Raw genomic sequence first — 25,727 nt, forward strand, 5'->3', positions numbered from 1 at the left:
AGCCAAAGTCGGACACTTAACCAACTGAGCCACCCAGGCACCCATCCCTTGGTTGTTTAAAGGTGTATTGTTTAATTTCCATAATTTTTCAAATTTTCCAGTTTTCTTTTTGTTGTAGATTTCTAATTTCATCCCATTGTGTCCATAGAAGACACTTTGTAAGATACCTATCCTTTTAAATTTATTGATGCTTTGATTTGTGGCCTAACGTATAGTCAGTCCTGGAAAATGTCCCATGTGCAGTTGAAAAGAATGTGTATTCTGTCTTTGTTGCATAGCATGAGTATGTCTGATATATCTACTTGGTTTATTGTGTTAAGTGTCTTTCCTTATTTGCTTTCAGTCTGGTTGCTCTAGCCCTTATCATGAATGGTGTATTAAAGTCTCCAACTATTTTTTCCTTCAATTTCTTCAGTTTTGTCAGTTTTTTTTTCATATATTTGATTGCCTATAATTAAATGTGTAATTATTTATAATTGATATATCTTCTTGCTATGTTGAATCTTTTATTCGTATATAAAGTCCTTCCTTGTCTCTTGTAACCACTTTTGATGTAAAGTCCATTTTGTCTGATATTAGTATAGCTCTACCTGTTGTCTTTTGGTTACTGTTTGTGTGGAATATCTTTTTTCTGTTTTTTCACTTTCAACTCATTTGTGTCTGGATCTTGAGTTTCTTGTAAGACAGCATTTGGTGGGTCATATATTTTTTTAATGTTTATTTATTTTGAGACACACACACGCACACACACACACACACACACACAGAGAAGGGCAAGAGCAGAGAGAGAGAGAGAGCGAGAGAGAGAAAATCCCAAGCAGGCTCCATGCTTTCAGTGCAAAGCTTGACAACAGGGCTCTATCCCACAACTGTAAGATGATGACCGAAGCCAAAATCAAGAGTTGGCTGCTCAACTGACTGAGCCACCCAGGTGCCCCTAACTCATTTTTTAAAATGTTTATTTATTTATTTTGAGAAGGAGAGAGAGTGTGTATGTGTGAGTAGGGAGAGGGCCAGAGGGAGAGAAAGAATCCCAGGCAGGCTCAACATTCAGCATGGAGCCCAATGCAGGGCTCGATCCCACCTGAGCCCAAATCAAGAGTATTTGATTAACTGACTGAGCAACCCAGGCACCCCCAGATCATGTTTTTATTCATTCTTTCAGTCTCTGTCTTTGGTTTGTTTAATCCATTCACATTTAAAGTAATTTTTGATAAGGAAGGACTTCTGTTACTGTGCTATTTATTTTCCATATGCCTTATAGCTTTTTTGTCCCTTAATTACTGTTCTATTTTGTGTGTAGTTGATTTTTTGTAGTAAAATATTTAAATTCCTTTCTTGTTTACGTTTATGTATATTTTGTAGCTATTTTTCTTGAGATGATCATGGGCATTACATTTAACATCCTAAAGTTATAACACTCTAATTTGAATTTATACCAGCTTAACTTCAATAACACAAAAAATCTGCTTCTTTATAGGTCTGTCCCTACTGTTTTTCATTGTTAATGTCACAAAATTACATCTTTAAACATTGTACGCGCCAAAACATAAACTCATAATTCTTGAAATTGTATTACTCCTAAATTATATAGTAAACAAAATTTGGAGTTAAAAACCAAAGTTACAGTATCACACTAATACTAGCTTTTACACTAATAATTTTTCTTTGAATGTACCAATCTGTTAAATCATATAGAAAACAAAGTCCAGTTACAAAGTTATTTGCTTATTATTGTTACAATAATATTAGCTTTCATAATTACTCATATATTTACCTTTATTGAGATCTTTATTTCTTCATATAGCTTCAAATTACTGCCTAGTGTCCTTTCATTTAACCTTGTGGGACTCCCTTGAGCATTTTTTTAGAGTTTATTTTGAGAGAGAAAGCGTGAGTTGGGGAGGAGCAAAGAGAGAGAAAGAGAAATAGATTCCTAAGCAGGCCCTGCACTGTCATTATGGAGCCTGATGCAGGGACTCAAACTTATGAACCATGAGATCATGACCTGAGCCGGAGTCAGATGCTTAACTTACTGAGCCACCCAGGCACCCCGCCCTTGAACATTTCTTGTAGGGCAGCTCTAGTGGTCATAAATCCCTCAACTTTTGTTTATCTGGGATTATCTTAATTTCTCCCTCACTCTGGATGGATACTCACACGATATAGGATACTTAGTTGACAATTTTTCTTTTAGCACATTGAATATATTAGCTCACTATCTTCTGGCTTCCAAAGTTTGTGATGAGAAATCTGTTTATTATCTTATTGTGGCTCCCATGTATGTGACAACTTACTTCTCTCATGCTGCTCTCAAAATTTTCTCTTTGTCTTTTGAAAGTTTTATTAAAATGTGTTTTGATATGGTTCTCTGAGTTTATCTTATCTGGAGTTTGTTGAGCTTCTTGTATGTTTATATTCATGTCGTTCATCAAATTGGGGAATTTTTCAGCCATTATTTCTTCAAATATTCTCTCTGTCCCTTTCTCTTCTCTTTCTGGGACTCCCACAATGTGTATGTTCGTTCTTTTGTTGGTATCCCACAGGTCCCTTCGGCTCTGTTCTCTTTTTTTCAATCTTTTCTCTCTGTTCCTCAGACTCAATAATTTGCATTTTCTCATCTTCAGGTTCATGGATTTTTCTTCTGCCTTTTCACATCTGCCTTTGAATCCCTCTAGTGAATTTTTCATTTTAGTTATTGTACTTTTCAGCTCCCAAATTTCTTTTCGGTTTCTTTTAGGTTTTTTCTCTCTTCATTTATATTTCCATTTAGTTCACACATCACATTCTTGACTTTCTCTACATCTTCCTTTAGTTCTTTGAGCATCTTTAAGACCATTGTTTTAAAATTGTTGTCTAGTATATCTGCCATCAGGTCTTTTTCAGGGAGGGTTTCTGTTGGTGTATTTTTTACTTTGGTGCATACTTTACTGTTTATTTGTATATTTGTGTATTTGTGACTTTTTTTTAATTGAACATTGAACATTTGATCTAATGTGATTCTGGAAATCAGGTTTTTCTCCTTCCCCAGGGTTTGCTTTTTCTTTCTTTTTTTCTTTTTGTTTTTTGTTGTTGTTAGCTTTCTCTATGTCGAGGATCAGCCTAAAGTGTAAATTTATGGTCATCTTAGGTCTTTTCTGAGCCTTTCCTTGAGCATTTGCAGTCCTAATTTTCCTCATTTATGTAATTGTTTTTGAATGTCTTAGTCTTTAATGTCTGTCTCCTGAAAGGAGAAAAGTGAAAAATGAAATGTGGGCAGGGAGGGGAAAGGGGACTGTCCTTTAAATACTCTGGAAGTCACTTGTGGGGGAGAGGCTTACAACAATGGAGGGAGATGTAATAATAGTGGATGCAATAACCAGTTGTCTTCTGGCCTCTGCACTTCTGTGATCAGAAGCAGCAATCAGCCATCAGCACATAGATCTTGATATATGAAGGACAGGGGCTCATTTCTCTGATATTTGGAGGACAGGGCTCTTTTTTGCCTGACATACTTTCTGCAAGCTGTGTGTAAGCTGCCCCAGGAACATTTGTACAGCTGCCCACCACATGCCTAGGATGTGTAGCTGCTATTTTGCTAAGCACTGAGTTTATCCAAAATTATCATCCAAGCCTCTGGAACTCTGAAAGTTGCAAGCCTTAATAGACTTTAGAGTCACAAAATAGTCACATCAAACAGACCATGCCAATGAAATTGTTGTCTAGGTTGGGAGACAGATTCCTGGTGCTTCCTACTCTACCATCTTCCCAGAATCTTTCCCTTTACTGAGTTTTGAGTGTTTTTAAAAATATGCATTTTAGGTACAAGTCTTCTATTAAATATGATTTACAAATAGTGTCTGTGTGTGGCTTGTCTTTTCATTTTCTCTAACAGTGTCTTTCGAGCAAATGACTTAAAATTTGAAGAAGTCCAATTTACCATTTCTTACAGTTTGGGGTTGTGATGTCTTAGGTTAGAAATCTTTGCCTAACCCAACGTCACAAAGATTTTTTTTCTCCTTTTCTTCTAGCACTTTTATAGTTTTAGATTTTATCTTTAGGTATATGATACATTTTGAGTTTTTATATACAGCTTATCGTATACGTATATGTGTGTGTGTATTTATATTGCAGATAGATTTCTGATTGTTCTCCCCTTTTTTCAACGCACTGTCTTTGCATCTTTGTCCATATATAAATAGAACTGTTTCTAGACTCTCTTTTCTGGATCATCGATCTGTTTATCTTGATGCTATTACCACACTGCCACTACTGTCTTAATTACAGTCACTTTATATTAAGTTGAAATTACGTAGTATTACATAGTTGTTCTAATTAAAAGTTCTGTCTGTTTAAGGTCGTTTGCACTTCCATATGAATTTTAGAATCAGCTTGTCAATTTCTTAAAAAAAGCCTCTGATTTTGATGAGAATTGTGTTCAATCTGTTGATAAATGAATTTGGTGAGAGTTGACATGTGATATCTTAATATTGAGTGTTCTGCCCCATGAGCAAAGTAAATCTCTCCATTTATTTTATTTTGGTCTTCTTAAATTTCTTTCAATGATGTGTTGTAATTTTTACTTACAGAACTTAGACATCTTTTGACAGATTTCCCTCTTCCACATTTTTGGATGCTCTTTCAAATGGTATTTTAAAAATTTCAATTTCTAATTGCTCATATGTATTAATTATGTTTTTTACTTTCTATATTTTATAGTACATTGATTTCTTAAGCCTCTTGCAGACCTGGAGAGGGACTGCTTCCACTCAGGGTTAACTGTTTCCTAGAGATAGCAAGAAAATTAATTGCCTGCAAGCACACCTTGGATATGCAGACCAACCAATCTCAAGTCCATACCCCCATCTACTTCCTCTTATCAGGCTTCTGCAGTCAGGACACTATTCTCCCATCCTAAATTACTCCAGGGCCAGATACCAGATAACTAGGGATCAGCTGTATAACCCAGAACCTGACAAAATTATTCAAACTCTAATCCTAAGCTTGCTCAGCTCACCTACCCTGCCTTTCCCATTCTTTTCTGTGAAACATCACAGTAGAAGTTCTGGCCAGTGCTTTCCTCTTGCTCTGTCTGCCTCCTGACTGACCCTGACACTTCACCATGTGGCTCTGCGTGACACAGTATGCCTCTCCTGTTGGGAATTGTGAATAACAGAATAACTTTTTCAGTGGCAGTCATCTCCTAATCTGTCAGCCTCACCGTCCTGAATAAAAACCAAATCCTGGGCATTTTAAACAATTGTTGCAATAGTATATGACAATACTATTGATTTTTGTGTATTGAGTTTGTATCTCGCAGCCTTAGTAATCTCATCTTTTAATTCTAATAGCTTTTATGTATTTTTCATTGGCTTTTCTAAGTAGGCAATTATGTCATCTGCAACTAAAGTTTTATTTCTTCCTTTTCAGTCTGGATGCCATTTATTCCTCTTGTTTTTTGCCTCATTGTACTTGCTATTAACTATCAACAGTGTTGAATAAAAGTGGTGAGAATGAACATCTCTGTTATTTCTGACATTTATGAAAAAAACATTTAGTCTTTCACCGTTTAGCCTGCAATTAGTGGTATGCTTGTTTCTTTGTTTTTGTTTTGTTTTGGTAAATACTGTTGTAGATGTTTCCTTTTGTTCCTAGTTAGCAGAGAGTTGGGGCTTTTTGGTTTTGTTTTTTAAAAGCAGGAATAGCAGTTGCGTTTTGTCAGATGTTTTTTCTATATCTATTGAGATGATCATGTGGTGTCTTTCTTTTTTAATTTGGCAATATGATAAATTGCTTTGATTTTCAAATGATAACCCCCAATTGTTCATGATGTATTACTCTTTTCATATATTGTTGGATTTTTAATTTGCTAATTTTTGTTTAGAATTTTGCATCTGGCTTCATGAGGTATATTGGTCTATAGTTTTCTTGTAATGTCTTTTTTTTTTTTTTTAAATATATTAGGGTTATGCTGGCCCCATGGAATGAATTGATAAATAAATTGCTGCTTCTTCAACTTCCTGGAAGAGTTTGTCTTGAATAGTACTTTTTCCTTTTTCCTTAAATGTTTTATAGAATTCATCAGTGAAGCCACCTGGGCCTGAAGGGTTTTTTTTGGTTTGTTTTTTTATTTTTTGGGTTTTTTTTTTTTTGGGGGGTGTGTAGTTGGAGAGATTTTAATGAAAATTTCAGTTTATTTAAAAGCTATAGAACTAATTAAGTTCTCCTTGAGTTTGTGTTTTCTAAGAATTTGTCCATATCTTGGACATATTTGTCCATTACCTTGTTGAATTTATTAGCATAAAGTTATTACTAGTATTTCCTTACCTTTTTAATGCCTGCAGAATCTATAGTGGTTCTCATTTCTCTCATTTCTGGTATTGGTAAATTGAGACAAATTTTCTTTTTTCCTGATCATTTTGGCAAGTGATTTACTGCTTTTATTGCTTTCAAGCAATCATTTTTGCTTTTCTTATTCCCTATAATTTTCTTTTTTCTATTTCATTGATTTTGGCTCTGATCTTTATTATTTAATGTCTTCTGCTTTGGATTTAACTTGCTCTTCTTTTTCTAGTATACTGGAATCTGAAGGCACTATTATGAAACTTTCTTTTTTAATATAGATGCTCTCTTCAGACTATCAGCCCCACCCAGGTTCCCTCTCCTGTGGCCTGGAAACTCAAAACAGTAAACCGGGGTAATGGTAGGACTCACCTTGTTTCCCATCTCCAGAGATCTCTGTTCTTTGTTGCTTGATGTCCAGTGTCTTGAAAACAGTTCTTTCCTGTATTTTGTCCAGTTATTTTGGTTGCTTCAGGTGGGAGGGTAAATCTGGTCCCTGTTATTCTACCTTTGCCAGAAGTAGAAGTGCCAAGAATGTGAATTTTCAAAATAAATTTTTTAAGGGGCATTCCAGTGTGTTGATAGGTTGTAGATGTCTGGTGGAATTATCTTTACTAGGATTTGATCCATGCTGATAATATTTGCTTGTCCAAATTAACAGTGCAGTGATGTGAGGCATAGGGATGCTTACGATTGAGATGGAGTTCAGGAAGAGTGGCTATAGGAGATGTCTTTCTAAACTGGGCAAAAAGTAGGTAAAATGAACAGCATTTGGACAATCTAAGAATTCCTAGTTTAGGGTATACGCAGAACTATTAATGGAAAAGATTTGGGCCAGCCAGTGGCAAAGCAAAAGAAAAATCAGAACTGTCAGCAAGTACAGACAAAACAAAACAACTACAATAAAAGGAAGACAAAAATTCCAATAAAGGTAAAATTACGTTTGCACAAAATTTACTGATAAAAAATTTATGATTAGATATGACATTGATTTAGAATAGATAAACTATTACAAGCTTAGAAGTAAGTAAAATCTGAAAGTGTTTTCCTATGTTTCAGAAATATCTCTCTGTACAAACATTTACTTAGAGATCTTTTTTCCTTATTCTTTGAAATAAGACTCCAGATAATCTTCATTAAATGAATTGGCCTAGTAGTATGAATTACTTTATGAATTTGAAAAAATTTTGAGTAACATATATTTAAAATAATTCATGGCTCACATTTTAGTAATGTAAGCTTGCCTCTTTCTTAATTAGACTATTTGGGGAGAAGAAAGGTGAATATAGGTGGTAGTTACAACTACATTCTTTTTTCAAGGAAATAATCATATGCTTATGGATATAAATATATGTGGGGCACTGGGGTGGCTCAGTTGGTTAAGTGTCCAACTCTTGATTTCAGCTCAGGTCATGATCTCATGGTTTGTGTGTTCAAGCTCAATATCAGAATTCACACTGACAGTGTGGAGTCTGCCTGGGACTCTCTCCCTTTCTCTCTGCGCTGCTCTTTGCTTGCATTCTCTCTCAAAGTAAATAAATACACTTGTTTAAAAAAAAAAAAAAAAGATAGAAATGTATATGTCCCTAAGCATAATTTGTAATTTTTTACAGATTTGTGGGACCACTGGGTACCATCATCATAAAATGTAAAGACTTTCGAATAATTCAGTTGGATATTCCTGGAATGGAGGAATGTTTGAATATTGCCAGTTCCATTGAGGTAAATGTTTCAGAAGCAAAATCTGATAAAAGTAAATAGTAATAAAAAAGAACCTTATATTCTGACTCAATGTAGCTCTTATGTTTGTTTTACTAGATATTTGGTCATGTTCTGTGACTCACATATTCAAAATTGATAGGAAAAGTCTCACCCCGATTCATTGTTATAGGATTGTAATAGGATTTTATTGACTTACAGCAGCTTTTCGCATTCCGGGTTCCTTATTCTTCCAGGTTCACTCATTGTAGCATTTGACAGGATTTCCTTCCCTTTTAAGGCAGGATGATAATCCATTGTATGTATATATGGTAAGGCTTTTTTTAGAATTTATTTCTATTATAAATGCAAGTAATTACCACCAGTGATTATAGTCCTTTGTTTGTTTTTAGCAAGTCTGAATTTTCCCTACATCATATTGCCTAAGACAGGGAATGTTTGCTTATCTTAGCAAATGTTTGCCTAAAACTAAAAAGTGTGTCTTATATTTGTATAAACAGTATTGAATATCTGTTCAGATTACAAGTAATAGAAATTTTACTTGGATAATTTAATATTTAAATTGAGGAGCTCACTTCATTTTCTTCCCCATTCAAACCAACTATTTTGGTTTACACTCAGATTTTAAATTGCCTTATTTTAAATCATTGCTACTAAATTATAGTAATTAACTTTAGGTTTATGGTATTTTCTGGATAATCAAAGACACACTGATTTCTTATTCCTGGTCTACAAGTGACTAATCTGGTCTTTGTATCCAAAACAAATGTGAGTGACTTATCTGTTAAATAGAAGGCAGAAAGGTTTAAAAATCTGTAATTAGGATCATGTTTGGTTTCTGAACAAGAACAGAGAAAGAAACAACAGTTATGATGCTGAGAAAATGGCCTGTAACCATTTTACTTTCTGCCTTTGCTAATTTTTCCTTAAAGAAAACGAGAAGATGAGCTGAGCTGTTTGTCTTACATATCTGTCATTTGGAAGTGACAGAGTAATGTTGATTTGGCCACATTCGCTAAGATGGTTAAGAAGCACACTGTGGTTTTCTACGCTGTTAAGTTGAAAAAACTACTGTTTGGGCAGGGAAATGCTACCAACCCATTTCGTTTTAAGCCTGGTTATTTTCAGTTGTGGGTTTGGATTTTCACTGGCCAGTCTACATTTTTCTTTTTATCCATTTTATAGCTTATAAGATAGCTGGTTGGTGGGTGTCAGTGAAGTTGCATATGTGGTGATGGATAGTGGTGAAGAAATATAGGGCAAAGCTATTAGTCCACTTTCTGATTGCATTTACTTAGCTTTGTTAGCATCTGACACTAATCAGTTGTTTAATTAGCTGTATATAGTACCTAAAGTCCTTTAGAAACTGATTATATAGAAATCCTTAGAGCTGAAAAGAAGCAATGAATTATGAGCCATTCTCATAATTTGACCTTAGGAAGTGAATGGTCTACTGGTTATTTTTACAACATTGTGAATATACATAGTGAACTTGGCCTCTTGCTTTTTCCTGGTGTCCAATTTCTTTCCTATTTCCCCTATCTACTTTGATATAACTTCGGAGTACATTTGGAGCTGAAATGTTAGTTCTTTCATCGTTAATGAGCTTAAAGGAAAATTCCTGTCTCTAGTAATACAAATTGTGATCACAAGTCAGAATATGAGTGCTTATTACCAGCTAAAGTGGCTGCTGACTTGTGTTAAAAATCATGGTTGTACCAGTATGCAAACAGTAGGAGGTTCCTTAAGAAATTAATAATGGAACTACCATGGCACCCAGCAGTCCCATTGCTGGATATATAGCCAAAGAAAACAAAATCATTATCTCAAATGTACTCCAATGTTCATTGCAGCATTATTCATAATACCCAAAATATGGAAATAGCCTAGATATCTGTCAACAGATGACTGGATAAAGAATATGTGACATGTATCTATATATATAATGGAATATGACTCAGCCTTGAAAAACAGCAATCTTAATATTTGTGACTGAATATTTGGATGAAACTGTCAAGTGAAATAAACCAGACAGGACAAATAATTGCATGTTATTACTTATATGTGGAATCCTAAAAAACAAAAACAAAACTTAATAGAAACAAGCAGTGGAAAAGTGGTTGTTGAGGGGCTGGGGAAATAGAGACAGGTTGGTAAAAGTTACAAACTTGCAGTTATAAGATAGTCTTAGCATCTAATGTATATCATGGTCTCTCCAGTTGATAACACTGTATTGTATAACAGACATTTTCTAAGAGAGTAGAACTTAAAAGTTCTCAACAACAAAAGGTAAATATGTGAGGTGATGGCCGTGTGAATTAACTCAATGGGGGAGTCCTTTCACAATGTATGAGATCATCACTTGAAATACTTCCTAGTTTTATTTGTCAGGTCTACCTCAGCAAAGATGAAAAAAGATTTTATAACTATTACAAAGAATATCTTAAAAACAAACCATTTAAAAAGTAAGCCAGTTAAATAAGATAATGTTTGTACTGAACAATGACAGCTCTGGCCTAGGTCATATGTGGACGTTGGCCATTCTGTTTCTGTTTAGTGTGATTGGCAGCCAAAGACTATATAGAAATGGATAATGGATTATCCAGCCCTGCTTTTCCATATTTTCTGTTTTTTGAACCCCCGGGTGGGGGGGTGGGGAGGGAAGGTGTCATGATTCATGGACAGACAGAAGAATAGCTTTGGATGGGGATGTTTTTGTTTAACTGCTGAACTACATGTCCAGTCTATTTTCTAATGAGTCTTGGGCCCATTCTTTTGTGAATCTGATCCTTCTGTGACCTAGAGGAAGGCAGCTTTATTCTGAGAGTTTTGGGGAACTAGCATGATGTTGGGGCCCCGCCCTCTTCCAGCTGAGTGTCTCCATAATTCCTGGAATTTGAATTATGTTAATTGATTTTGGTACCCTTTTTTGTAGCCATAGAAGAGCTTTTCATAACTCCCCTGTCAGAAGGTTGAAACTGCCAGGTGATGGAGGATATTTCATCTGTCTGTTCCTCCCATTTAGTCAGATTTTCTTGGTGTTGTTACCCAGAATTCAAGAGTTCCAGATGAATACAGGCTCATTTGGGGACCACAGAGTTATTGCCAAAGCTTGAGAATGTGTCACTGTAACATAAAGATAATATGATACATAACCAAATGGCATATGATTCTAAGGAGGGAGAACATGAATATTGATGGAGCATATATGGAGTGTATGCTATGTGAAGCATATAATTGTCAAGATTAGTTTCAGAATTTATTATGTTCCAGGCACTATTATTAACAGGCCTGTAATATATATTATCTTTCCTAATGCTGCCAACAGCCCTTTGAGAATAGGTACTTTAATTCCCCCCATTTTACAGCTGAGGAAGTGGGGGCATTGGAGTGGTTCCATTACTTAACTGTTATTGCACTGGGATCCAGAATTTGAGTCTAGCAGTTTGGCTCCAGTCTGACTCTTTGGCCACTCAGCTCTAACACCCTTATTTATGGTTACTAACAGACACTGAGTTTATGTAATTTGCATATGTTGATATAGTTAATAGCTGGGATTTTGAGCCATGACCTTGCTTACTAACAAAATCTATTTATTTTCTGATTCCCAGAAATATTTGGACCTTTTTATTAGGCTTTGTTATGTGGTGTCAAAAGTTAGTTTTTCTCCTAGGATAGGTATACACACTCTTTGTTCTTGTATTCATTCAGCCAATGTTAACTGAGTGTATGTTACGTGCTAGATACCTTGTTAGAGGCTAAAAGCTTCAATAAGCTGTAATTATATCTAGTGGTAAATACAATGTTAGAGAAATATATTAGGTGTGTATCATTATTGATCATATTTAATACCAATTTGGTAGTTAGAAAGTGTTTGAAATTGCAATATGTTCCTTTTTCGTTCTTTCATTTCCTTTTTATGCCCTAGGCGTTGTCTACCCTGGACTCTATCACTCTGATGTACCCTTTCTTTTACCGGCCCATGTTTGAAGTGATAGAAGATGGCTGGCATTCTTTCCTTCCTGAGCAAGAGTTTGAACTCTACTCTTCAGCTGTGAGTAACTTTTCTGAGAACTCTATGTAATGAGAAATAACTTGGCCCCTTGTGGAAAGGATCACTTCCTTTGGACGAGTAATAAGGTGTTGTTGGCTTATCTATGCCTAAAAGAAATTTCTAAGTTTGTTTTCAATGCTGTAGCCCAAGTGATTTTTCCACTAGTGGATTTGCTGTATTCCAAATGTTACTTTTTTAATTTTGAAAATGACATTGATAAGGCATTAAAATCTTCATAAAGATAGTCCTGATGTGTTTGAATTAATTGTTTTAAAAGTGTCTCCACAGAACCAAATTTAAATGTAGGAATTAGGTTCTGAGCTATTCCAAGGAAGTGTCTTGAGCGCACTGTATGCCTAAGACAGCATTAGAGAAACATAGATCACGTTTGTTTCTGTGGGATAATTTTTGTGTTTTTAGAACTTGGGTTATTAAGTCCATGTTACTAGAATCAGGTTTTCTTTCTCATTCTTCACCATTTTACTTCTTTCTTTTTCCATCACACCTGTGTAAATGGACCCCATTGGTTGGGGGGGGGGGAGTAGAAATAGGGACCAGGGTGTTATGTAATTTAAAGAATAAATATGTTCATGACAAGCAAAGTGACAAAGGAGCAGGAAGTTCACATTCTTATTTATAGGTCATTTTCGCGTAGTTTATGGATAACTACCTGTATTTACACTTACATTCAGTGTTTTTATTGCATTAAAAACTGCATAGTGAACATTCTTAAATGCATGATGCTTTTCTGTTGTGTCAACTGCCACCTAATGGTTACCTTAGAGGAATCCTCAATTATTTCCTAGGTGGAAAATGGCTGTCACATGGTGGTCAGGAGGAGAGATGTCTGGATAACTTGCTTGGTTACCCAAAACTGCCCATACCAGTGGCCTGCCTCTGATTTCTCTTGGAGCCAGGTGCTATTAGTGAGCCAGTGTCCTTCTGTATTCTACAGCTCAGCATTCAAGTCAGTCTCCTCTTCTGTGCAGAAATCCCCTGTTCCAGAAACATCCATGATGTTGTTGTTTAGCAACTGCTTGAAATCTTAGAGTGGGAGAATTAGCAAAACACAGTGATGCCCCATTTGGGGACAGCTCTTACACCGAGCTGAACTCTGTCTCCCTCTACAGAGCCAGTGTTTCTGATGTTACCTTGTGTTACTCAGTTTATCTTATTCTTCTACCATGAACTGTTCTTCAAATTAAGAACTTTTATGTCCCCATTAAGTTTTCTTTTCTGTAGATTAAGTAACAAAATTAACTTCAACTTTTTTCTAGGAAAGTGACCTCCGGTCCCCACACTGTCCTAGTTGATCTTCCCAACAGGACCTTCAATTTGTCATTTATTCTCTTAAAAATATGGTACCCATAACACTTGGTGTAGATTGGGACTATTACTGATACTTTAAGGCAGTTTAAGTTTGCATTAGCATTTTTGAGAATTAAGTTACTAATGAAATGGACTAAAATTCCTACATCTCACATGTGTTGCTAAGGCATCCTCCCTATGTTTCTGTTATTTTCTTTACTTACTAATTTTTACTTACATTCAGTACTTTTCCTAGTAGACATTTTCTTTTTGGCTCAGTGTACTATTTAAGCAATTTGTATACTTGAAGTTCTGGTATTTTCCTGCAAATTTTGTAATCCACAGATTTAATAAGAACATCTTCAATGCCTTGTTTGAGGTTTTTATTTACTATTACTAGATTATGGAAATTTAAGAAGAGCAAATTATGGTTCCTTCCTTCTACTTGTTCAAAGTCTAGCAATTATATAGGTAATCAAGTACAATAAAATAAGTGCTGACAAAAGTATCAACAAGGCACAGGGAAAATGACATAATTAGATTTGTGTTATAGAAAATCAATTTTGATGCAAAATGCCAAGAAACTGCTTAAGAGGCCACTGAAATAATATTTAAAAAGTGGTTGGATATAGTGCAGAAAGATTCAGAAAGTAGAATTAAGAGACCTTGATGACCCACTCACTGATTGTGAAAAGTAAAACAGGCAGGGGCATCTAGGATGCTACCACTGAGATGGGAAAGGCAGAAAAAGAAATACGTTTAGAGGGAATGAGTTAAGTTTACTTTGGGGCATGGCAGTTCGAATGGCCTGTATGGTACATGTCATTGAATGCGTACAAGAGATAATCTAGAGCTCATTTGAGGGATCTGTGTTTTTTGTTTTTGTTTTTGTTTTTTTTAAATGTTTTATTTATTTCTAGGAGAGAGAGAGAGACAGCGTGAGCAGGGGAGGGTCAGAGAGAGAGGGAGTCACAGACTGAAACAGTCTCCAGGCTCTGAGCTGGCAGTCAGCACAGAGCCCGACGCGGGGCTCGAACCCACGAACCACGAGATCATGACCTAAGCGAAAGTCGGACGCTTAACCGACTAAGCCACCTGGGCGCCCCGAGGGATCTGTGTTTAAAAGGGAACACTGAGACTAATCAGCAAATACATTGTGGAAACCATGAGGAGAAACTGAGTTTGCCTGAGGAAAGCATCTAAAGTAAAAAGGATGCTAAGACTATCACCAGTGTGGAAAGCTTCTTATTCATTGTTTATTTTCTGTTTCATGGCCTAGAATATAAGCTGCTAGAATATGAACTTTACAAGGGCGGAACAATGTCATTCTTGTTTTCTACTGTATTGCTAGCACATGATCGGCAAAGAGTAAATATTTGTTGAGTGAATGAATATAGGAATGTGTATTTATTCAGGATAGGGCAAAAAGACAGTAAAGCTTTCTTTGTATCATTAGAAATCCTCTGCCAGGTTAGACCTCTATCGCTTAATATTCTTTGAGTAAGTTTTTGTTTTTACCATGTAAAAACTTTTTAATTATAATATTAGTGAGTCCCAACTTCATTATTATGTCCAAAATAAATGTGTGGTATTGAGAGGGTGGTACTAAAACTAGCTATCGGGATATTTTGCATTGCATCCTAGATATATTATTGGCTGCTTGACTTTCTGGGACTCCGTTTCCATGTCTACAAAATGAAAGTATTGAACAAAATGATCTCTAGAGTTTCATTCCTTAACATAGGAGTGTTAAGTATGCTTTTTATTCTAGGATATCATGAAAGATTATTTCAGGTACTTTGTTGAAATACACACACACAGTATATCCGTACTCCCTCAATCTACCACTTTAGAAATTGTATATTAAAAAGGTGATGAGATCCTGCTCTTGATTGAGTAGCTCCTATCTGACAAGACCTCCTGCAGAGATTGATGACAAACTATGAGTGAAACACAAAAAACTACCATCTGAAAGCTCGGGTAGTTGAACAGAAAGCAGCCTATTTTGGAGGTGTAAAACATAGAGAAAGTGAATGGCAGAGTGAGATTTCTGTTTGGGGGGCTTTGTCCTCAGGTCAGCATAGTTGTGGCATTGATAATGTGAAACAGCTAACATTCCAATAGAAAGCCCACTTTCTTCTGGTGGGAGGAGCCAGGTAAATGGTTTGGGGTAACCAGAGAGCCAAAGAAGGGGAACTTTGATTCTGTATATAGCGTTGGACCTCTGGCTGATCTTAAATCTTGCTTGCATAGGGCAGTCAAAACCAAGAGCTAAGCTGCCATTTACCTCAGGTATGACAGAATTTGCAGTTTAAATCTAATGAGGTTAATTGCCTACTGAAACAGAAAACATTAACTGTCTTCAGAGGACTGTAACAGAACGCAGAGTTTTCACAACATAACATTCACAGTGTTCAGGATACAATCTCAAATTGAGCTAGGATATTGTAACCAACCCCAAAATGGGTCAGATGTTCAAATCATCACACAAAGACTTACTTTATTTTTTTTTTAATTTTTTTTTTAAATTTTTATTTCTAGGAGAGAGAGAGAGAGAGACAGCGTGAACAAGGGTGGGTCAGAGAGAGAGGGAGACACAGACTCCGAAACAGGCTCCAAGCTCTGAGCTGGCAGTCAGCACAGAGCCCGACGTGGGGCTCGAACCCACGAACCGCGAGACCATGACCTAAGCGAAAGTCGGACGCCCAACCGACTAAGCCACCCAGGCACCCCACAAAGACTTACTTTAAAGCAGCTCTTAAAACTCTCCAATTTCTCATAAAGGAAAATATGCATGAAACCAATGAAAAGACAGATAATATCAACAGAGAAATAGAAAATATTAAAAAGAATCAAATGGAACTCTTAGAGCTTTTTGAAAATTATGTCTGAAAGTAAAAATCACTGGATGAGCCAAAAAGCAGAGATGACAGAAGACAGAACCAATGAACTTGAAATTAGAACCATAGAAATTATTCAGTAGAAAGAAGAGGGAGGGTAGAAGTTATAAAAAAATTCACAGAGCCTCAGAGATATGTGAGACAATATCAAAATGTCTAGCACATGTGTAATTGGAGAATGAGAAGGAGACACTAGAGAGATAAGGTAGAAAATACATTTAAAGAAATAATATTTAAAACTTTCCAGATTGGATGAATGAATATAAATTCAAAAAGTTCAGCAAGCCCCTGACAGGATAGATAGGAAGAAAACCATGCATAGTCACATAGTAGTCAAACCATCAAAGAACAATGATGAAGAGATCTTGAAAGCTGCCAGGTAAAAACACCACGTTACATATACGGAGACAATTTAAATGAACATAGACTGTTTATCAGATATGGCAGTCAGACGGGAAAACTATAGAGTGCTGAAAGGAACAAAACCTGCCAACCTTGAGTCTTGTATGTAATAAAAATATCTATCAAGAATGAAGTTGAGACAACATTTTCAGCTAAAAGGACACTAAGAATTTGTTGCCAAGAAGACTTTAGAAATGTTAAATGAAGTTTTTCAGACTGAAGGGCAATAATGGCAAAGGGAAACTTGAATATTTAGAATTATTGAAGAATATTGGAAATGCTAAACACCTAGGTAAATGCAGCAGGTGATTTTTTTCCTTTTTAATGTCTTTAAAATATACACAATTATTTAAATAAAGGCTACAGCTTGCCTCTGTGATGTTAATAGGGTAGGTGGACGTATTCTGTTTGGAAACTATGGCACTAAAGGTGACTGGTATGGGGTGGTTGGATAAATCTACTTGTACAGTTTTAAGGTTTTTACATTTTATATAATGTGGGCACATATTTAAGTTAAAAATATATATTATAATACCTAGAGCAAGGTTTCTGTACTTTGGCACTGTTGACATTTACACTGGATAATTCTTTGCTGTGAGAATCTGTCCTGTGCATTGTAGGATGTTTGACAGCATCTTTGGCACCACTAGATGCCAGTAGAATTCATTTCTCCCACACCTATAGTTGTCTCCGCACATTGACAAATGTTACTCCTTTGGAAAATCACCCCTGGTTGAGAACCACTGTCCTAGAACAATCCCTTTTTTTAAAATGTGAAGATGTATACTTTAAAAAGTTAATACATAATTTAGAATGGAATTCTAAAAAGTATTTAAATCTAACAGAAAGTGGGAAAGAAAAAATAGCAATAAAAACTGAAGGGACAGAGAATAGATGCTAGCCTAAATTCCAACCATATCAACAACTATTTTAGTATTAATGAGCTAAATACTCCCAATTGAAAGACAAAGATTGTCAGAATGAATTAAAAAAATGAATTAAAGATCCAAATGTAAGCCATGTACAAGAGAAGTATTTTGAATATGAAGACATAGGTTGAAAATAAATTAATAAATAAATGGGAAAACATGCCATCAATAAAAAAGCAGAAGTAGCTGCATTAACTCCAGATTAAAATAAATACTCCAAAACACAAAATATCAAAGAGGGTCATTCCATAATAATAAAAGTTTGGGAAGTTAAAACTAAAATAATCAACAAGACAAAAGAAACCTATTGAATGGCAGAAGGTATTTGCAACTGACATATCTGATAAAGGGTTAGTATCCAAAATATAAAAAGAACTGATACAACTCAACACACCAAATCCAAATAATACAGCTAAAAACTGGACAAAAGACATGAACAGCTATTTGTCTAAAGAAGACATCCAGATAACCTACAGACACATTAAAATAATGATCAACATCATTCATCATCAGCCAAATTAAAATTAAAGCAATGAGATATCACCTCACACCTGTCAGAATGGCTAAAACCTGTCAAAATGGCTAAAACTCAAAACACAAAAAAACATAAAGCATTGATAAAGATGTGGAGAAAAGGGAACCCTCTTGCACAGTTGGTGGGACTATAAACTGGTGCAGCCGTTCTGGAAAACAATATGGCGATTCCTCAAAAGTTAAATATAGAGCTACCCTATGGTCCAGTACTGGATGTTTATCTAAAAACTACAAAAGCACTAATTCAAAGGGATACATACACTCCATGTTTAGCAGCATTATTTGTAAGAGTCAAATTATGAAGCAGCCCAAGTTTCCACTGATGAGTGGATAAAGAAGTAGGATATATGTATATGGATTTAGATAAATAGATATAGGCTTATAGATATAAAGAATATATAGTCATGAGATCGTGTCATTTGCAACTATATGGATCTAGTAAAGAGTACATTGATAAGAGAAATAAGCCAGTCAGAGAAAGAAATACCATGTAATTTCAATCATAAGTAGAATTTAAGAAACAAAAAAGAGCAAAGAGGAAAAAAGGAGAGAGACACAAACCAAAAAACAGACTCTTAATTACAGAGAACAAACAGACTGCTACCTGAAGGAAGGTGGGTAAGGGGATGGGTGAAATTGGTGATGGGAATCAAGTAGTGCCCTTATCATGATGAGCATTGGGTGATGTGTGTGATTGTTGAATCACTATATTGTACACCTGAAATTAATATAGCAATGTATGTTAACTGGAATTAAAATAATAATAATAAAGATAAAAAACTAGTTATATATCTATATATATACATGTACACATAGCAAAAATTGGTGGAAGAGGAAATAAGTAATTCTGTGATCACGGTATGAGATTATTAACACTGCTCTCTCAGTAATTAACAGAACAACTAGACTAAAACAAAACAACTAGACAACAACAAAACAAAATGTGGAAGATCTGAACAACACTGTCTGATATTTATAGAATGCCACTCCCAACTTCTGTACAATATATACAGTATTCAAGAGCACATGGTATGTTCCCCAGGAGAGATTGTATGCAAGGCCATTAAATAAATTTCAGTATTAAAAAGATTGAAACCATACAATGTGTAATCTCTGACCACAAAGGAATTAAAGTAGAAATCAATAGGGGCACCTGGGTGGCTTAGTCAGTTAAGCATCCGACTTCAGCTCTGGTCATGATCTCACTGCTCATGGGTTCAAGCCCCACGTCGGGCTCTGTGCTGACAGCTCAGAGCCTGGAACCTGCTTCGGATTCTGTGTCTCCCTCTCTGACCCTCCTCCACTCACAGTCTATCTCTCTCTCTCAAAAATGAATAAAGGTTAAAAAAAAAAAAGAAATCAGTAACACTGAGGTAGTTAGGAATATGTCAAATATTTTTAAATTAAACAAAATACTTGTAAATAATCTATGAGTCAAAAACCAAAATCATAAGGGAGGTTAGAAAATATTTTGAACTGAATGATAATAAAAATGCAGTATCATAATGTGTGCAGTACAGCTAAAATTTAAAGAAAAACTTGTGGCTTTAAATGCTTAGGTTAAAAAAGAAGAAAGTTCTAAAATCACCAACTTAGGCTACGGAAAGAAAAAGAGCAAAGTAACTAGAAAGAATGAAGTAATAAAAATTAAATCAGAAATCAATAAAATACTCATAAAGCAAGTTTTGCAAGGGTGATCAATTAAATATGCCAAAACTAATTGTATTGGCAACAAGCAATCTGAAAATGAATAAAATACTTGGGAATAAATTTAACAAAAGAAGTATAGGTTCTGTACATTGGAAAACACAAAACATTGCTGTGAAGTTAAGGGATATCTAAATAAATGGAGAGATCTACCATGTTCATGGATTAGAAGACAATACCCTTAAGATCAGTAGTGGGCTGACTTATGTAATGGACCACAAAGTAAATATTTTAGGCTTTAGAGACTACTAAATATGTAGTCTCTGTTACAACTACACCACTCTGCTGTTGTAGTGTAAAAACAGCCATAGATAACGTGCCATTGAATGGGTAGTGCTATGTAAACCTTATTTATAAAAACAGGTAGTGGGCTGGATTTGGCTTGTGGACTATTCTTTGCTGACCTCTCATTAAAATCACAGTTGTCTCCAGATTGCTTTATAGATTCAGTGTGATTCCTATGAAAATTCCAATAGATGTTTTTAATAGAAATTGCAAAATTATCCTAACATTTTCTCTGACATATATATTATATGCACATTTTCTAGAATAGCCAAAAAAAAAAAAAAAAGGATTTACATTATTTGATTTCAAAACTTAGTATAAAGCTATAATAATCAAGAGAGTGTGATATTGGTATAAGGGTAGACTTACAGACACATGGAATAAGAGCTAAAACTATAAAACTTCTTGAAGAAAACACAGGAGAGAAAATCTTTATGACCTTGGATTAGGCAAAGATTTTTTAGATACAACACCAAAAGTGACTGAAATCAGATTACTGATTTCCTAGGTTTGAGATGTGGAGGAGAAGATAAGGACTACAAAAATATACCTGGGATTTTTGTGAGAAATTATTGAAAAGTTTGTTATCTTGATTGTGTTGGTGGTTTCCTGGGTGTATACAACTGTCAAGAGTCATGAAATCATGCACTCTAAATAGATCTAGTTTATTTTTTCATACAAATAATAAAATCTCAAAATTGATTAAAAAGAGAAAAACTTAATGTAAAATTAAGTAGCTGATTAGAAACAGAGAATTAGTGATCTAGAATACAAATCTGAAGTAATTGCTCAGAGTACAGAGCAGAGAAACAAGGAAGATGGGAAAAATGACAGAGAAGTTTTATGTTTATGAATGATAAAAGGAGAAGATCCAATATTTATCAAGTGGGAGTTCAAGAAGGTAATAGAGAAAATGGAAAAAAGGCACTATTCAAATAGGTAATGGTTGAGAGTTCTCCAGAATTGATGAAAGTCACACACTCTTAGATTAAAATGTACCAGCAAACAGTATGCAAGACAATGAAAAAGAAACCTTTACTTAGATGTGTTGTAGTCCAGCTATTAAATTGTAAGGCAAAGAGAATATCACAAAATGAGTTAGAGAGAAAAGACAAACTACATATCTGGTGTAATAAAATTAGAATAGAAAAAAAAGGATAAAATTAAACATCTATTTATGATAAAAGCTCTTAGCTGAATTGGATTTGAAGGGAATTTATATAATTTGATAAATGCTACCTGATAAGTCTGATAAAGCTACCCCAAACAAAAACATAACAAAAAGCAAACCTTTGATCATTCTCTTTAAGTTCAAGAATGAGACAAGGATGTCCACCACCACTAGTTGCTGGTTCATTAAGACAAGAAGGAAAAATAAAAGATACAAAGATTGAAATGAAGGAAGCAAGACTGTCACTGTTGCTTATGTGCTTGTCTACCCAGGAAACAAAGAATCTTGAGATTTTAAGCATTTCGCTACACTATCCACAATTTTGAAAAACATCCAACTAAAATGCAACAGAACTATAAGGTTTCTAGGAATATATCGAAGAAAAGATAGGCAAGGCTTTTACTGAGAGAATTATACAGCTTTATTGAAAAAAGTAAGCTTTAAAAAGGTGAGAGACACTATGCTTATGGACAGGGAGATTGAATATTTTAAAGATGTAATTGTCTTTAAGTGAATCTGTAAAATCAATGTAATCTTGTTTAAACCACAGTGGGTTTTTATATGAAATTAGATAAAAGTTGCATGGAGCAGCTCAGGTACTCTGGAAAAACAAAAAAGAGGAAGGAGGAGACTTAGCCTACTAAATATCAAGTTTACTCTAAAAGCTATGGGACTTTCTACAATAACCAGTGGGACAGAATGGAGACCCCTCTATTTTTGGAAACTTAATATATGCTGGAAGTGCCATTGTAGGTCAGTGGATGATCATACCATTCTCCAGAGTAGGAAATCAGTAAGTAATGTCTCATAGTGAAATTCAAGAAGTAACAGTATAATCACATTATTTAGAAATTGGAGGTAAATTTTATTTGGAGAAATAAAAAGGTATAGGAGTTAAAAATGGTTACCTATAGGGAAAGGGAATTATGAGATGGAAGTGAGCAGGAAACAGGTAAATTCCCTTTTTTTAAAAAAAGTAATGAATCTTTTTCCCCTATGACCCAGCAATAGCACTGCTAGGAATTTACCTAAGGGACACAGGAGTGCTGATGCATAGGGGCACATGTACCCCAATGTTCACAGCAGCACTCTCAACAATAGCCAAATCATGGACAGAGCCTAAGTGTCCATCAGCCGATGAATGGATCAAGAAGATGTAGTATATTTATACAATGGAATACTACATGGCAATGAGAAAGAATGAAATCTGGCCATGTGTAGCAACATGGATGGAACTGGAGGGTGTTATGCTGAGCGAACTAAGTCAGGCAGAGAAGGACAAATACCATGTTTGCACATATAGGTGGAATAGGAGGAAGTTAACGGAGGCCGATGCAGGAGAAGAAGGGGAAAAATAGTTGGGGAGGGGGAGGGAGGCAAACCATGAGAGACTCTTGAATGCTGAGAACAAATTGAGGGCTGATAGGGATGCAGGAGAGGGGAAGGGGGGTGATGGCCATGGAGGAGGGCACTTGTTGGGGTGAGCACTGGGTGTTATATGTAAGCCAACTTGACAATAAACTATTTAAGGAAGAAAAAAATAAAAAAATAAAAAATAAAAGCAATGAATCTTTTAGAAATTTAAAATTGGTAGAGAGTTAAACAATATATTATGTCTTGTAAAGGGAGTTTTAAAAAATATTTTCTTTTCCTATAGTATGTTGAAAATACTTCGATTTTATCCTTCTGGTATGCAACTCATGACCAGTATGTTAGGCCAAATCTGATTTATCGGAATGTATCAAAATCTGCATATGCATAATTTTGTTTTTTAACTATAAAAAGTTTTTTTTATAGTCTTCAAATGGTTTTTATTTTTGATGTTTAAAATAAGTTGTCATTTGATAATTTTGTATTGTATACTTTTAGTCCTCAGTATATTGAGTTAGAAATTATTTCATTGATTCCTAAGTATAATTTTTTTCTATTAAGTTGTTATGGTTTTAATAAAGATATTACCAGTCTTTCTATATTTTTAAATAACAGGAACAAGGGATTTAATATAGGTAGTAGCTCTATTGTTATCGGTTAAACATTATGTGGAATATTACAGTCTTCCTGTTGCTATACTTAAGAATACCAAAAATAAAGTAAATGCTACTCAAAAAAGGATGAATGGGATGATGTTGGCCTTGATAATCACAAATATACATAATATATTTAACTTGGAGAATAGGCGAGTAAGGGGGAAACAGCTGTCTTTCACATATTTAATAGGATGCCATGTGAAATAGGGAACCAGCACTGAAACCATGGTGAAAACAATAGAGGAAGTTACAGAGCCACATTTGCTCAATATAAGGAAGCACTTTCTAGGAATGGAGGATACCTAGCAATGCAGAAAACTGACTCTAAAGAATAGAACTCCTTTAAGTATGGGTTAGGTATCCTTATATTAAATGCCCAAGAGATGGCTTCTTCATTGTATGAAAATTGATCTCTAAGGTCCTTTATGTTTTTCAGATTATTTTGTAACATTGGGATACTTGCTTAGCTTTGAAGTATTTTTTGTTTTTCAGACCAGTGAATGGAGGTTAAGCTATGTCAATAAGGAATTTGCTGTCTGTCCTTCTTACCCGCCAATTGTCATAGTGCCCAAATCCATTGATGATGAAGCTCTTCGGAAGGTAGCTACATTTCGGCATGGAGGACGCTTCCCAGTACTCAGCTATTACCATAAAAAAAATGGAATGGTAAGTGTACGGTACTGCTGCTTCATCTGCTGCAAGGCTTCTTTGCAGATCTTTCCTTAGAAATGTGCCACTTTCTGTGTACTTGTTCATTGATGTGATTAGTCTCCCTTGCTAGAACTTCCTTCTTTTAAACTTTAGGGGAATCAGGAATAGAGTGTTTTCTGTGAGTAGGATATGACTTTGAATTCTTTTCATGATTCTGCTCAAAATTAGAAAGCCCAGATAGATTTTTTTTTTAATTTTTTAAATGTTTTTATTTATTTTTGAGAGAGAGAGAGAGAGATAGCATGAGCAGGGGGGCGGTCAGAGAGAGAGGGAGTCACAGAATCTGAAGACAGGCTCCAGGCTCTGAGCTAGCTGTCAGCACAGAGCCTGATGCGGGGCTCGACCCCACAAACTGTGAGATCATGACCTGAGCCGAAGTCAGACGCTTAACCAACTGAGCCACCCAGGCATCCCAGATAGGTTTATCTTAAGGACTCAGTACTAAGGGAACTGATGTTCATTTGATACTTAAAATAACCCTGTTAGGTGGAAAAATAAATTTCTCTGACCAGAATAATGGTAGAATTCTTTTTTAAATTATTTTTACCAAATTTCCCTTAAAAGGTAAATTGAGCATTTTTATTTTCAAAAAGGAGAAGAGTGACTTGTTATTAGTTACAATTTAAGTAAACACAGGAGTCAGTAGTTGAATAGTGCTTGCTGTATGTATGTTTCCTAAATATTTTCTAAATCTGTTTCTGTCCTCTTATTTTCTCTCAGTCAGTAAACTCAGCTTCTCATTTTGAAATCACCAATAAAGTGGGGCACCTGGGTGGCTCAGTTGGTTAAGTGTCTGACTTCAGCTTAGGTCATGATCTCATGGTTCGTGGGTTTGAGCCCTGCGTCAGGCTCTGTGCTGACAGCCAGCTCAGAGCCTGGATCCTGTTTCAGATTCTTTGTCTCCCTCTCTCTCTGACCCTCCCCTGCTCACGCTGTTTCTCTCTCTCTCTCAGAAATAAATTTTTAAAAAACCATTAAAAAAATGAAATCACCAGTAAAGTAGTAGATAAGTTATAGTCATATTCCATTTGCCCTTTTTATCCCTGGAGAATAAGTCAAGCATGGATATTTGGGTAAAAAGATTTCCAAAATATTTGCTACTTTGGCATCAGGTCATCTATCCCATTTGCATAGTAGTATTTCTATTTGTTAGAGTTCATTACAGAGCATTTAAAAATGGATATTAATTTTATCCATAATTAATAAATGTGTGTCCATTTACATGGTTAGCGCAGCCTGGGAGTTAGCCATTGTCATTCTCAGGATGACCTTTCTTGATCATGTTAAATTTCAAGGTAGTTAAGAATAGCATATATTATGGGGAGAAATTGAAATAACTCTAAACCATTCACCAAGGAAGAGATCTGTATGCTATTGATTTCTCGAGAAAAGTTTCAAAATCAAACCTTTCAAAATATATAGTTGATGGTCTTTGGAAATAAGTTTCTAGGTCCTGAAATACTGAAAAGGATGAAAGAGGAGGGTAACAGGAGAATAAATAATAGGCAGCTTTCAAGGTATTAAAAATGATTCCCCAAACAAGAAGAATAGTACATAAACTTTGTTTTACCGTTGGTGGCTTTTCTCTTTATAATTTTTTTCTTTTTCTTTTTATTTTAGAGAGAGAGAAAGCATGAGCAGGGGAGATGGGCGGGGGGT

The 25,727-nt window shown here is 35.3% G+C and overlaps 1 protein-coding gene across 1 annotated transcript in view; it reads left to right on the forward strand.

Moving 5' to 3' along the window:
• The window catches only part of MTMR9 (myotubularin related protein 9), a 61,062-nt gene that overhangs the window by 5,535 nt on the left and 29,800 nt on the right, over positions 1-25,727 (forward strand). Inside the window, exons 2-4 of the mRNA XM_077769709.1 lie at positions 7,935-8,043; positions 11,969-12,094; positions 23,850-24,023. Of these exons, the coding sequence (XP_077625835.1) occupies positions 7,935-8,043; positions 11,969-12,094; positions 23,850-24,023 (409 nt within the window). The remainder of the gene's footprint in view (positions 1-7,934; positions 8,044-11,968; positions 12,095-23,849; positions 24,024-25,727) is intronic.

The sequence above is a fragment of the Crocuta crocuta genome, unplaced genomic scaffold (genome assembly GCF_008692635.1).
Source record: "Crocuta crocuta isolate KB4526 unplaced genomic scaffold, BGI_CrCroc_1.0 scaffold551, whole genome shotgun sequence".
NCBI classification, from domain to species: Eukaryota; Metazoa; Chordata; class Mammalia; order Carnivora; family Hyaenidae; genus Crocuta; species Crocuta crocuta.